The sequence below is a fragment of the Sturnus vulgaris genome, chromosome 13 (genome assembly GCF_052056855.1).
Source record: "Sturnus vulgaris isolate bStuVul1 chromosome 13, bStuVul1.hap1, whole genome shotgun sequence".
NCBI classification, from domain to species: Eukaryota; Metazoa; Chordata; class Aves; order Passeriformes; family Sturnidae; genus Sturnus; species Sturnus vulgaris.
The window spans coordinates 12,535,685-12,548,918 of record NC_142255.1 but is presented as its reverse complement, the minus strand read 5'-3'; the positions used below and the strand labels follow the sequence as shown (position 1 = coordinate 12,548,918).

At 40.9% G+C, this 13,234-nt stretch overlaps 1 protein-coding gene across 3 annotated transcripts in view; it reads left to right on the top strand.

Annotated features, from left to right (window-relative positions):
* The first annotated feature begins 246 nt into the window (after positions 1-246).
* The window catches only part of ARNT2 (aryl hydrocarbon receptor nuclear translocator 2), a 96,954-nt gene continuing 83,966 nt past the window's right edge, over positions 247-13,234 (top strand). For 2 of the 3 annotated variants that reach the window (XM_088172581.1, XM_088172580.1), the window contains exon 1: positions 247-392. In XM_088172581.1, coding sequence (XP_088028707.1) covers positions 362-392 — 31 coding nt within the window. In that variant the 5' untranslated portion in view covers positions 247-361. The remainder of the gene's footprint in view (positions 393-13,234) is intronic. The other variant, XM_014886324.2, reaches the window with a different exon arrangement.

Below are 13,234 nucleotides of genomic sequence, written 5' to 3'. Positions count from 1 at the left end.
GCCGCGGGTTCGAGCCCCGAGGGGGGCGGCCGCTCCGGGGCCGTGCCGGGGGCCGCTCTCGCCGGTTCTAGCGGGGGGTCCCGGCCGGGCAGCGGCGACCGCGGGCCCAGCGCACATGTGCGGCCGCCCGGCACATGCTCACTGAGCGCGGCGCATGAGCAGAGGCGGCGCGGGGCCATCGGACATCTTGGGCCGCCCCGCACGGAGCGGGCAGCGCCGCCGGTCCCGGGGCGGGAGCAGCCGCCGCCCCCGCGCCGCCCGGCCCGCCCGCCGGCTGCCTGCCCCTCCCGCGCCTCCCCCGGGCTGCTCTGAGCATCCCTCCGCCCCTCTTGCATTTGTCTTAATTCTTCTCAGAGACAAGATGGCAACGCCGGCGGCGGTAAACCCTCCCGGTGAGTAGCTGCCGTCTCGCCCCAAGTGGCCCCGCCGCACAACACGCCCCCGCCGCCGGCTCTCCCGGCCCGGCCCGGCCCGGCTCGGCCCGGCTCGGCTCGGCTCGGCTCGGGCCCCGCAGCCCCGGGGCGGTCCCGCCGCTCCTCCCGCCGCCCCTGCGGGGCCCCGGGCCGGGCAGAGCCGGGCCGGCGGAGCCGGGAGCCCGTGCGGGTTCCTGGGGACACGCCGCCGCTCTCGGGGCTCGGTGCAGCCCTGCAGGAATGAACAGTTGTGCATAAGCATTGGCGGGCGCAGGGCAGCCGAGCAGCGCGGACGGGCAGTGCGGCACCGTGCAGACCCGAGCCTGCCCTGCGCATCAGTGCAACATTGGCTTTCCCTGCCTCTGCCCTTGTCAGCTTCATTGTCGGCTCGTGGAGCCAAAACAGGGTGCTGAAACTGACCAGCGGCACCTCGGCATGTGCCCTGTGCTTGTTTTCTTTCCAAAGAATGCAGTAAATATTTGCTGTTAGCGCTAGAGTTATTGACAAAAGAAACTTACAAACATTTTTCCCGTTTAATTTTGTCGTGACGGTACATTCCCCGACGTTTTGTTATGTGTCTGTGAAATGTAACATCTGTTTTGTTCAGTGCGTGATGGAATAAAGTGAGTTTGGATGAAAGGACAGAGTAGTTTTTTGGGTCAATTTGGTGTGGACCAACAAGTATCTGACACTAAAAATAAGTGGGACAACGGATCTTGCACTGGGCTCAATACTAAGGAAGAACATCGCTATTAAAGGTCAATTCCAGTTTTATTTGTTTTAACATGTGCTTGCATTGTGTCATTTTTTGTAGAGTCAGGTTGAGTTCTGACAATTAAAGGCTTGCTTGAGTAAATGCCAACTAATGTTTAAAGCTTGTTCATTAGATTAAATCCTGCCGTAGTTGGTAGTGTAGTTGTCATGCTGAAAGTAAATATTATGATATAAACAATGAATTTGGATCAGTAAGCGCCAATACAGTAAGCAGAAACTGATATTTGTCAGTCAGATTAGGTTTTAATATCAGAATTCTCCATGTTAAATGAAAATCAATATTTAAAGGAAGGTTATTCAATTAATATAATTTCGTTTCCAGAGTAACATTTTGTGCATCATAACAGAGAGTTTCACTGTGTTCACTGACAGCTACAATCAGTTTTGCACAGAGGAGGATACTTCTTGGCTTGAGTTTGGTTTTCCATTCTCCAGGCTGCACCCTGAAGTAACAGCCCTGTATGCTTAGAGGTCAGTCTGAAACTGATGAGTTCTGGCAGAGCCCAGTTCCCCTTCCACACCAACCTTTCCTTTTCACACCAACCTTTTCCACTTTCTGTACCCACCTGCCTGTGGCTGAACCCACAAAAAGATGTGGTTGCAGGAGGTATGGCATGCATGGACTGCTCCTAACTCTGAGCAGGGCTTCACCTTTGTTCTGCTCTGACGAGAGTGTAATGTGATTGTGGAGGAAACATTAATAAAAAGGAAAGAAGAGCCAAGGATGTTGTCTGTGTGCATCTCTGTGCACATGGCACGGTAAAAGTTGACTTGCAGTGTTGTCCTCAAACTCTCTGAACGCAGATTGCCATTCTGTGGGAAGGATATGGAAATGTGTTGGTTTCCTGAAGTCAACCAAGATCACCTTGCACAAGGCTGAGGTTACAGAGCATCATTCCTCTCCTGTCTGGGCAGCTGGAGCAGATCTGAGCTCAGAGATAAACTCACTGCCTGTTAATGATCCTCACACGTTTTCTGTGTCTGAGCGTTACTGTCAGACACTGGGGCCAAGTTGAAGTGGGGAGCTGTGAGGAAAAGGAGACCCTTGATCTGTAGCATAGTGCTGCCTTTTCTCTACCATGGACAGCAGAAGATAGAGCTGTGTGAAATACCTGGACTTGTCCTGTGGCTTTTTAAAATCATAATTTGTCACTGTTCAATTTTTAATTTTTTTTTATGTGTAACTGCAAAACAATGCAGAGGAACAGTAAAAATCTATAACAAAATTATTTTAATCTCATTGTTTTCTCTTGGAGACAGATCCTCAGCTGGAGTAACATGAAAATAGCCCTATTAGTATTGCTGAAGCTGTGCCACCTTGCACCAGTTGACTTTCTGATCTGCAATGTTAGAAGAGCACAATAGAGGATTAACTTGTTAAGCATCTTTAATGATGATTAGAAATTACAATATGATTAAATTTTTATTAAGCAATTGTCTGGGGTTCTAATAACAGTTGGTAATTTAGGCAGGACATTAGCTTGCAGCTACCACAATACAAATACATGTGGTTTTACTCATATTCTAGATAGTGGAATGGGGATTAGGGAGAGAGAAAAGCTGGGTGTTCTCTAACTGTGGGAAGGTCTTTCAGTGTGGGATCTCCTGCTACAGAACCATGCACTGTTCTGTGGCAGCATCTTCTCTCTTGTGTTAGATGCAGATTTATCCTTTTTCCCACTGATCTTTTTTTTCATGGAGAGTGTCAGCTGGGGAAGTTCATAGGAGTGGGAGCAGTTTGCATCCTTTCCTGTCTGAGGCTCACAGGAACTGCAGCGTCAGGGACCACATTTGTGGTGGGTGTAAGGCTGGCTCTGTGGGCTTCCTGGGCTGTGTCAGATGTACCCTGGTAGTTCTTTCTGGTGAAGGTGTGTGTGCATAGCTGCAGCTGGACATCCCCTGGCACAGCTGAGGGGCTGTGTGGGATGAGCTGCACGGGTCTGGTTGGGAGAACTTTGTTGGTTTCTCGTACTCTGGATGACGAACTGAAGTGCGAAACAATACAGGTGTGTGGGAAGCTCATCTGCATTGGCACAAAGCATCATAGTTAATTTATTTCCTCCTGAAACAAGATTGGCATATGAAATGGGATTTAAGAACAAAAAAACTGTGGGGGTGTAACAAGCATTTCGTAAATTACTGCTTGCAGCAAAGTAGCTTAGTGCCATGTCTGTTTTAAATGTATTATTTTTGGCATGCAAACTTTGTCCATAACTGTTGCTACTTTGGGTTCAGATTTTACTTAGGTTGAGTGCAATACATGAAGTGGTGATTCTTGTATTAGCCAGATGGGTGGGATGAAAACATAAAACTCTTCATGAGTTTAGGAATTTTTTTTTCCCCAAAACATCATCTGGTTTTGGGTGGTGAGTTCCAGTCTGGCTCAGTCTGATGGGTGAGCAGCAACTTTCTGCAGTGGTCAGGTGATGGGAAATGAACTGAAAGGCATCCTTTCAGTTCTTCCCAGTGAGGTACCCCGAATGGAAGGTAGTACAAACAGCTGTATTGCCAAAATGCCACAAAATCATAAGTCAAGTCAAGAGAAATAATGAGATTTTGGAGTTTATCTAGAGTTACTTTAGAGGGAAGATCCCACAGGATACATTTTTGGCTATGTTTTATGATTTTATGAATCCTTAGGGTTGTATTTTTATATTAAATTAAAAAAAAAACCCAGAAGTAATGGAGTTGTTCATGTAATCCCTAAAGCTCCTTTTAGTGATTTCTTTTTGAGCTGAAAGCCCCACATATAAAGGTATGGAGAACACGTCCTCTAAAGGACATCTACTAGAAATGTGTAGAGAGAGGTGTTGTGACATGAGAGAAGTTGCTGGGGCTTAGGACATTACTGCTGCAACCACAGCAGCTCATGAGGGGTAATTTCAACCCATGGCTAATCCAATATATATAAAATGGTGTTAAATTAAAGATTTTTAAATAAGCTCTCTTTACTTTCAGTTTGTAATGAGTTAACAGCAGATTTCTTGTCATATTCATGAAGACTTGTAAGCCCTGCATCTGGGCTCTTGGTTTAGGGCATTGGGTTCTGGAAGGTGGTTTTGGTTTTTATGTGTTTGTTTGACTTGGGAGTTAAGTGGAGATAAATCATTCTTCTATTTGAACTAGATATTCTGAGAACCAAATAATTTGTTACCCAGTCCTACATTTGGGCTGAAGTTCCAAGATATTAAGTGCTGTGGAAGAATTTTGATGCTGCCCAGTTCATATTCCCGAAAGGAACTGGCTGTCTGACAATCTGGCCATTACTTTCTTTAGATTTAAAACAGCTTTGAAATTGATGATTAAAAAAAAGAATCTACTTCAGTGTTTGAAAATCGTTCAACTCAAAGCACAAAAGTTGTGTTTTATTGCTGCTGCTCTGCCCTTCGTTACGATACAGAGTATCCAGTAAACTAAAAAATCAATTTAACAGCATCCTGGGGAGTAAATGGAGTGTTGTAGTGATGGAGGTTATAATGAGCTCTGATGTTTCTGGTATGCAAAAAAGTAGTCCTCATTCTAAGATAAAGATTAAAAAAAGGGTTTCAAAATTAGAACACTCATTAGCTAATGGGAGGTTTACATTGCAGATCCTTTTCTTCTTGTGCTTTTATAGCTCTTGTACTGCAGAATTGGTCCTTAATTCAGTCAAACTGGTATGAGATGCCAGTGCCTCTTGAATTGTTCTGTGATAATGTTTTGTCCTTCAGGACTGTATACTGAACAGTAACTGGCATTGAAGAAATGCCATTATTTTAATATTTCTAATATATAGGTATAGGCCATACAAAAGATTTCATCTCTTTTATCACAAAACAGTTATTTAAAATTTGCACATGTAGCTTGTGGTTAGTTCCAAGTATTTTTTTTCAATAGAATAATGTTTCCCCATTTCTCTAATAAAAATGCAAAACAAAAGAGATATTTCTGATTTCTGTAATATCATATGGTGTTGCATATTTCTTAGCAGCAAGGAAAATTGCAATAGAGATTAGGTAAAAAAGAAAAAAAATAGCCTTTTCAAAATAGTCAAGGCAAAATAACCCTGTTGATGTAGTGATTATTGTTATTAAGAGGACAGAAATGGGGCTGTCATTATGAAGATGTATTCAGAGATTATGCTTAAATGGTTGTGAAGATCAGATATGTGTGTCGTTCAGAGTAATTTTGGGGGGCATACTGCTTCATAACTGACAAGCAAGAATGGAAAATGTGTTAATTCAGTGCTACCTGCAGAAATTACAATGTTATTAAAATTTGCAGTAGAAAAGAGAAAGAGGGGTCTTGAGTTTAAGAGATGGGAATTTTGATCATGGCTCGTGTTGTAATCCCTGGCAGATTTTCCAGTCTGTCTATAGCAAAGTGTCTTTGGCTGGCCGGGAGTGTTTAGACATGGATGAATCAGCTCAGGATGAGCTGTTCTGTCTCGCCAGCTCTGAGGGGAGCAGAGATGCTCCCCTGGGTGCAGAAGTGTGCAGGTACCAACCCCGGCTGCTTCTCTGACTGTAGAGGTGTGCTCAATAAAGATTATTTGGGAAAGAAATCTGCGAAGTCAGAGGTGCTCCTTCGCCATTCTGCAGCATATTTCATGCAAAACATTGCACTTGCTGGACGACACAGGCAAAAATGTGACATTCCAGAGATCGTGGGTGGGTGCTTGCTCTAGAAACCATCGGTACAGTTTACTTCTTGCTAACAGTGTTTTCTTTGTTCAGCTCTAAAGCATTTCCTGTCACCCCATCTGTATCAATCATCCTGTCAAGTGAGGAAAAGAAACATTTTATCAGGCTGCATTTGTACATTTTATTTTTACCCAAGTAAGATAGATGCAAAGGAAAAAACTTCAGAAAAATAATCCTTCATCATCTTCCATTGTTTCAAATAAAAATCCACATGAAAATTAATAGATGGAATAAACCCCCATGGACCGTGCGCTTTCTGTCTGCTCCGGGAAGAATTACTTTGTCACAAAATGTTACAGGATTTTGGCAAGATCTGGCCTTTAATGTGCAGAAATTACATGGTTTGAAAATGCAGGATGAAATGGAGAGCGACAATTTTTTAGCGAGAGCTGATTCAGAGTTTATTTTGGATAGTCAAAATTTCAAATGGATCTCAGTTTTATTGTTGGCATGGATTAGTGGCCGTAGTCATGCGATGTGTAAGGAATTAGAAGCTGTTTTCAAGATAGATGTAATTTCCTTTTTTTTGTACCCAAAGCACGCTGGTCTTCCTTGAGCAAAGCCATCTGCACAGGGAGAAAGAGAAATCCTTTCTATTGGATACTCTACATATTGATGAATGTTTTTAAACTTTCTGCTTCCTCTCTCTTTTTTGTCAGCGTTTGTTTCCATTTTGCTTATCTTTGGTATTTCTGTCCTGGTTTAAACCCACTTTTCACACTTAGTCTCTACCTTTCTCACAACTCCTGTAACCACTGTACTTTATTTTCTCTGTGCTGAGATTTGTATTGACTTCTCAGTGTTGTTGAAATGTAAATGAATCCTGGCATTGTGCTGGTGCTACTCCCAAGTCTTTCAACAGCTTGTAAATTCAGATTCTGTTCTGTAGGGAGCATCTGAAGTCCCCCTTAGAGGAAAGTGGTACTTTTTCTATTCCGAGTAGCAACTGTGCTGCCTTCCCTGCAGCCCAGCAGGTACTGAGGTGTAATCAGCTGGGTCAAATTAGGAGCCTCTGTTAGCTTGCATCTGCCCTGGATGTGTGTTGTTGTTTTGTTCAAGGACAGCTCATGGTATTAATTTCAAATTCTTAGATCTGGGCTGCTGCAGGTTTTTCTCATCTAAATGTCAACTGCATGTGACAAGTAGAATAATATAAAATAATTGTAATTTTTTCTCCAATCAAGCAAAAGGAGTGTTGAATTGTTTAATTACTGGCTTTGCCAGCATGCAGATGGAAAGGCTTTTCAGGTAAGTTGCTCATATAAAATGCCTAAAATGGATAGTAATTAACAACTGGCTCTTCATTGGTATGTTAATTATGCTGCCATTTGTCCTGGTGTTCTTTAAATGTTCACTTACACTGAACTGAAGCGTTCATTTCCTGGCAAACACAGAATGTATCAGAACAGTTCGACTCTCAGATATATGCAAATATTTTATGGGAAGAGGCATGCCAGTAAATCACTGAGCTGCAAAGAACAAAAACACTGCATATTTGTATTCCTCAGATGTAAAAGGAAAACCTATTTCTGAGGAACCTGCAGGCCTGATTTTGAAAAATGGTCTCTAATACTTTCCCAGTACTAACCCAGAACACAATTCCATGCAAGTAGGTAATTTTAGGAACTTGTTACTGCTGGCTGTTTCTATTAGTGAAGGTAGGTGGACACCTGGGTGCTGTTAAATGCCCTTGAAATGCATATATTTTAAAACTCTATTGCTTGTAATATATGGATTGAAAATTCAAACTGAACTGGAAGTGCTTTTAGAACTTGGGATAGAGCTGATTATTTTGAGTGCAAGAAGAGTTAAAGTAACTTATGAATAGATCACAGTGGTACTCTCAGATTTTATTCAATTTACTGTTAAATTCTTTCAAGAACAGAGATTGTCTCCTGTTTTCCGGACTGTGCTTTGCAGAGTGCATCCCAAATCTCTGCATATATTGCAGTAAATAAAACCAGGCTGTGTCTGGTATGTCTGCAAGTCATCCAGTAGTGTCCTGAAGAGGGCCAGGCTGCTAAAGTTATGTGGCAAGTTTGCTGTGACCAGCATATGGGTATGAGGCTGGTATTTTAATTTGCTGAGCTTCTGCCACATGGAAAGTGGTTAATTAGCCCAACACACAGTGACCCTCAGCCTGGCAGAAATCAGCCCCTGAAATGAGGTGCTGATTGTAACAGGAGCTGTGGGAAGTGCATTATAGCCATAAAATTAGCTGTCAAGAGGCACTAGCTATTTATTGTGTGTCACTGCCCTCTGCATCATGTTTCATCCTATCATGGACAAAAAATTGTATTGCTGTTAATACTGCCAGGCCATGGCAGAGCTGGATTTCCACTGTGTTGTGTTCAGTGAAGTTGCTAGCAAAGTTCCTAGCTCAATACTGGGCCCAGCTTTGAACACTAAAAGTAGTGATAGCTAGAAAAGCTTAGTTTGAAGTGATAAAGTCATGTGTTCCCACTCACTGGAGGTGGCTCATTTACCATCAGTCCATGGAGGTTGCACTGTGAGAGAGTTTGGGAAAGGAGTGGTCGGTCTGTTGTCTACTCCTGTGAGTTATATTCATAGTATATGGGACAGCAGTGTTTTCCTTGGATTTAATTTATTCTTTTTTTAAGTGTCTCTAAAGAGATGGCCCTCTGCATATAGATGTCTCACCCTGAAAATGTTTTGCACTTTCTGTCATAAGTAGTGGTTTGACCAGTAGAAAACAAGGCTGTATAATTAAAACTTCCTTTTACTTTAATGAGATTTTCAGTGTAGGAATATAATGGCAAATGGAGCTGTGTCAGGATTTCAGTGTTTCAGAGATAAGAGTTCCTCTGCTAAGTTTTTTATGTTTTCATCTGAAATAGGCAATATTTCTGGTTTAAGGGAAAAAAACGAAAAAGCAGATTTATTTGGTACAGTAAGGTTTGTGGGAACAGCAGTTGCAATGTATTTTTGCTTACCAGTGAAGGTTTGAAATATGCATTTTCATTGTTGAAATTAAAAGTAAATGAACCATCACAAAGTATAGGAGCATTTTCAAACTCTCTTATGAGGACTGGCAAATAAGAATATTTCCTAGCTGCATCTCCAGCAAAGGGGACAGTGGACTGCTGGAATTAAGAATGTCTTAAATGAACATAACAATCTTCCCCAAATGCCAGGTGTTGAGGCCTACAGAATCCAAATTTCCCAGTTTTCTGAAATAAGTTCTTAAAAATGTGTAGTGTCTCTGTGGATTTTCTGCCATCTGTGAGTTAGGGTTGGCCCAAGTGAAACTATTTCTCTGGAACTGAATTCTCACTAAGAACAAAATGTTCTAGATCAGACTACACGGAACTCCTACCAAAAATAGCCCATTACAGTCAATTTAAAATTAAGTATCAAATTTCCATTATGGATACTTACAGAATAAGACACAGTGGGTAATATTCTTGCTTCTTTGTTGTTGATGATCTCAGTTGAATACATGAGTGTATATGAGTGTTTGGGCTCCGTGTAGTTTATTCATACTTGAGACTTGGTTCTTGAATGATCAGAGATGTTGGGTTGTTTTTCTTCTAAATAAAACCTGAGTGTTCTTAGACTTTCTGTACTCTCTGGTCTGTTTCTGATGCACTCAATGAACATGTGCCTTTCTGAGATCTATTTGTCTTTTCCTTAAATATATCTTGCTACTCTTTCACTTTTCAGACATTTCCAAACTGATTCCTGACTGAAGACTTAATCATATTTTGCTTTACTGGTGTCCTCCTGTTTCAGAACTCTTTGGTTCTGAATTGTAAATGGGACTGAGGCTTATAATGGTCTTTGATGTTTTAGGGGAAGCTGCCAGTCTCAATATCTTTGCTCTCCATAGTGTTCCCTTTTGTCACCTGTGTTTCTCCCTCCAGTTGCCATGCATATTTTAAAAAAAGGAGGCACGTAAATATGTAAATAATGTTTGAAGTTAGGCAGCTGTAGGATGGCACTGTGAAATGAAATCTTCGTGCTGGTGTACAATAGCTGAATTAAAAGGTGTGTGGTTTTACTTCTCGGCATTTTGGTTGAGTACTATCAGCTGGAGATGTGTGAGTGGGTGGAAAGAACAGTAACGTGGAGTTCATGCTGAATTATGTTTTGCTGGAGGAAAGCTATTCATTAGTCTCATAGCTGGCACATGCCTCTTTATTCCTTCTCTAAAGCAGTATCTGACGACTTTGATGAAAAGGTTGATATGACATTAAGGAATTGGTTCTGCCTCATCTACTGATGTGCAAAAGCCTTTCTGCCCTTGGCAGAGCTGAGTGAGACACAGGCAGCATGCCAATCCTCACTTTGCTCTAGGAAGGGCAGGCATGTGGTGAATGGTTCAGGGTTTGAGGAGCCTTGGCTCCATCTCTGAGTGTTCCATGTTAATGATGGTGTATCCAAGCTCGGCTCCAGGGTTCATTGTGTGTCCACCTACGCCCCTCTCTTGGTTTTTCAGGATGGTCCTAAGGACAAAAATGCTCTTTCATCATTGCTAAATTTAAAATGAATGTGGTAATTGCAAATAAGAATTTCAGAGACCAGTAAATTGTCTCTGTGCAGGGAAATTCCTGGCTGTTGCATTCCTCCTGTATCACTGGCTGACTGCCTCCTGTCTGAGAATGGACCCGGGCAAGAAGGCAGGCTCGTGGTACAGCCTCTGGACAGGGTTCAATTTTACTACAGGCTTTCTACTGAATCACTGACAAATAACATTCACATGCCACAATTAAGTCGTCTGACTTTTGTTTTCATTTATCTTACCACCAGTTTTCAAGTCTTGTTTATAAGACTGTGTAATTTGAGATGCTTTTTTCATATGTGTCAGTTGTAAAAATGATATATTTGTAAGATGCCTGTGCAGGGACAAGCAGAGAATGTGTTTCGTTGTGATGTATTAATTGATAATGTTGTATTAATAGACTTTTATTGCAACCACGTTTATGTTGGATTAGCAAAAAAATGTTCCTCCCTTTGGGAAGAAACAGAGAGAGAAAAGGAAAATATACAGTTTCTTTTTCTCTGGAAACAGCCATTATTATTTATTCCAGGCACATGAATAACCATTAATTTTTATTTTCTTTACAGAGTAGGTAGGATATTTGGATAATGTGCTTTTTAAGTGTCTTGGCAGAATATACACATGATAGTTATTTCAGTGCTGAACTAGCAACAATCCACCTGCCTTTAAAGTATTAATATAGATTTTACAACTTATATCTTGTTGTCTTATGGTTGCTTTTGACACTTAAATTTGCCTTTGAAAATGCATTAGTTTATTCTCATCCAGTTACAGTTTGTATTAAGATTGAGAGCAAAATGTACATTGCTTCATACACTAAGGAGATGATCAAACTATATGAAAAACACAGCTGCACTGAGTGAAAATTATGAGATAGTTTTCAAGTGTTCATTGCATTTGCAAGTTAAATTTATAAAATAGGAACATTTATTATGTGGGGGTATTTGGTTAGTGGGTTAACTCAAACTCGTCTTTAAATCAAATCAGTGAGCTGTCCCTGGAAGTAAATACATTTTCAGAAATGAAATCATGATTCTTTCTAATGTTGAAATGTGAGGATAAAGTGTTTGTAGTGATTTCTTGGTAAATGCATGTGGCTGCCCCTGGTTGTTTGCCTTGTTGTGCAGAGTCCCTGTAGTATCTGGAACCTGATTGCCAGGTTTGGAATTCAGACTAATCTTGTGTGTCCTGTGTGCTTGCCTGTGCTGCTCTTCAGTCAGCAAATAGCACAGCTAAAACCTCACTTTGGTCAATATTTACAGACAAACAATCAGCTTGTTTTTTGACAAACATCCAGTTTGTTTACAGTGAGGGTTTTTTCAGTATCATTCTTCACTTCTGCATTTTATATATGCACAGAATTGTCTGTATGCTTTTGGGAACAAGTGGCTTGTAATGGATGTCAGATCATGTTTAATGTGAATGTGGGGACATAGAAAAAGAATGCTTTGTTGTTGTATGCCTTTTTTTGTTTGGTTGTGGTTTTTTTTGTGTTTAGTGCTTCACTGGTAGAACATCCAGCAAATCTTGTATTCTGTAATTCTGAAAAAGCAAGTAAGAGCATGGCTATTACTGCTGATCACTTCAGAAAGTCTAGCACAGCCTACCTGGAAACAGCATTTTTTCTTTTACATTAAAATCGTTGCTTTTAAAAGGCAAACTTGAAGATTCAGTTTTATGAAATATATTCAGGAAGTAGCTCTAGGGAGAAGTTAAACAGAAAAAAAGTGTTCAAAAAATTCATGACAAATTGTTGGGAGTGTGATAAACCTAAAGTAACACTAAGGAGTAGAGCTTTTATAGTATTTTGTATTTTCTATATGCCTATGAATGTTTCCCTTATGCCATAACATTGGGGTGTGCTATTTGGAACATCTGTGGGAACGAAAAATTCTGGAAAGTAACAAGAGCAAATGCAGTTTTGAGCACCCAAAAACTTGTGAACTTCTATTTTTTTTTTTTTTTTTGTTATTTGCAGACGTGAAAGATACAATATGTGAAATTACCTAAAAGGAAGAATGTTCTATAAAACATTCAGTGAAGTGAAGGGCCAGTGAAAAGTAGAAAATTCATTAAGACCTTTGTTTGAAATGTTGGTGATATTTTGCTTGCAGAAAAATTCAGGATTTGGGAAACTGATCTGCAAAGAGGAGGGTAACCACTAATGTGGGTTGGTGTGTCAGGTTAGTTAAGACATCAGAAGATGTTCTGAAGGTTGTCCTTGATGGGAGGTTAAACTGAGCACATCCACATTGGTGACAGGTGCCAGATGAACATTGTGGGAACACTGGTGCACTCTTTTCAAGATTCAGTTCAATTTGTATCTGGAATTTTCATATCCATAGTCCTCTTCCATGGTGTGAAGGCTGGACTACAGTATTTCATAAACTGGGCAAGGAGTTTGAGAAGTAATGGCTGGAGTGCATGAGCTTGTTCATTTTACTTCTCATTTGAGTCATATTTTTTTGATCCTTCTTGCCACTATGGGAAAGTGAGGTTGGCTGTTTTCTTCAATCTTTAGAGGAAAAAAAAAAAAAAGAAATTTTAATCAGAAAATCTCCTTTGACTTAAAGAAATTCTAGACAAGCATAAAATGAACTGAGTATTTACAATGCTTAGGCTCAGGCTGGGTGTTTGAAAGGGAGTTAAATGTGGGGGTTTTCCCCTGCAGTTTTTAGGCAGAGAATGATGTATTAGAAATCGTGAGAAAAGGAAGAAGTACTAAACCACACCCTATTTTTAGAATGGGTTTTTGACGAATACTGATATTTTTTTACGTTATTTCACATAAAAATTCTTATTCTTAGTAATGAATTGGGGTGTGAAAACACCTGAAAGGCCAA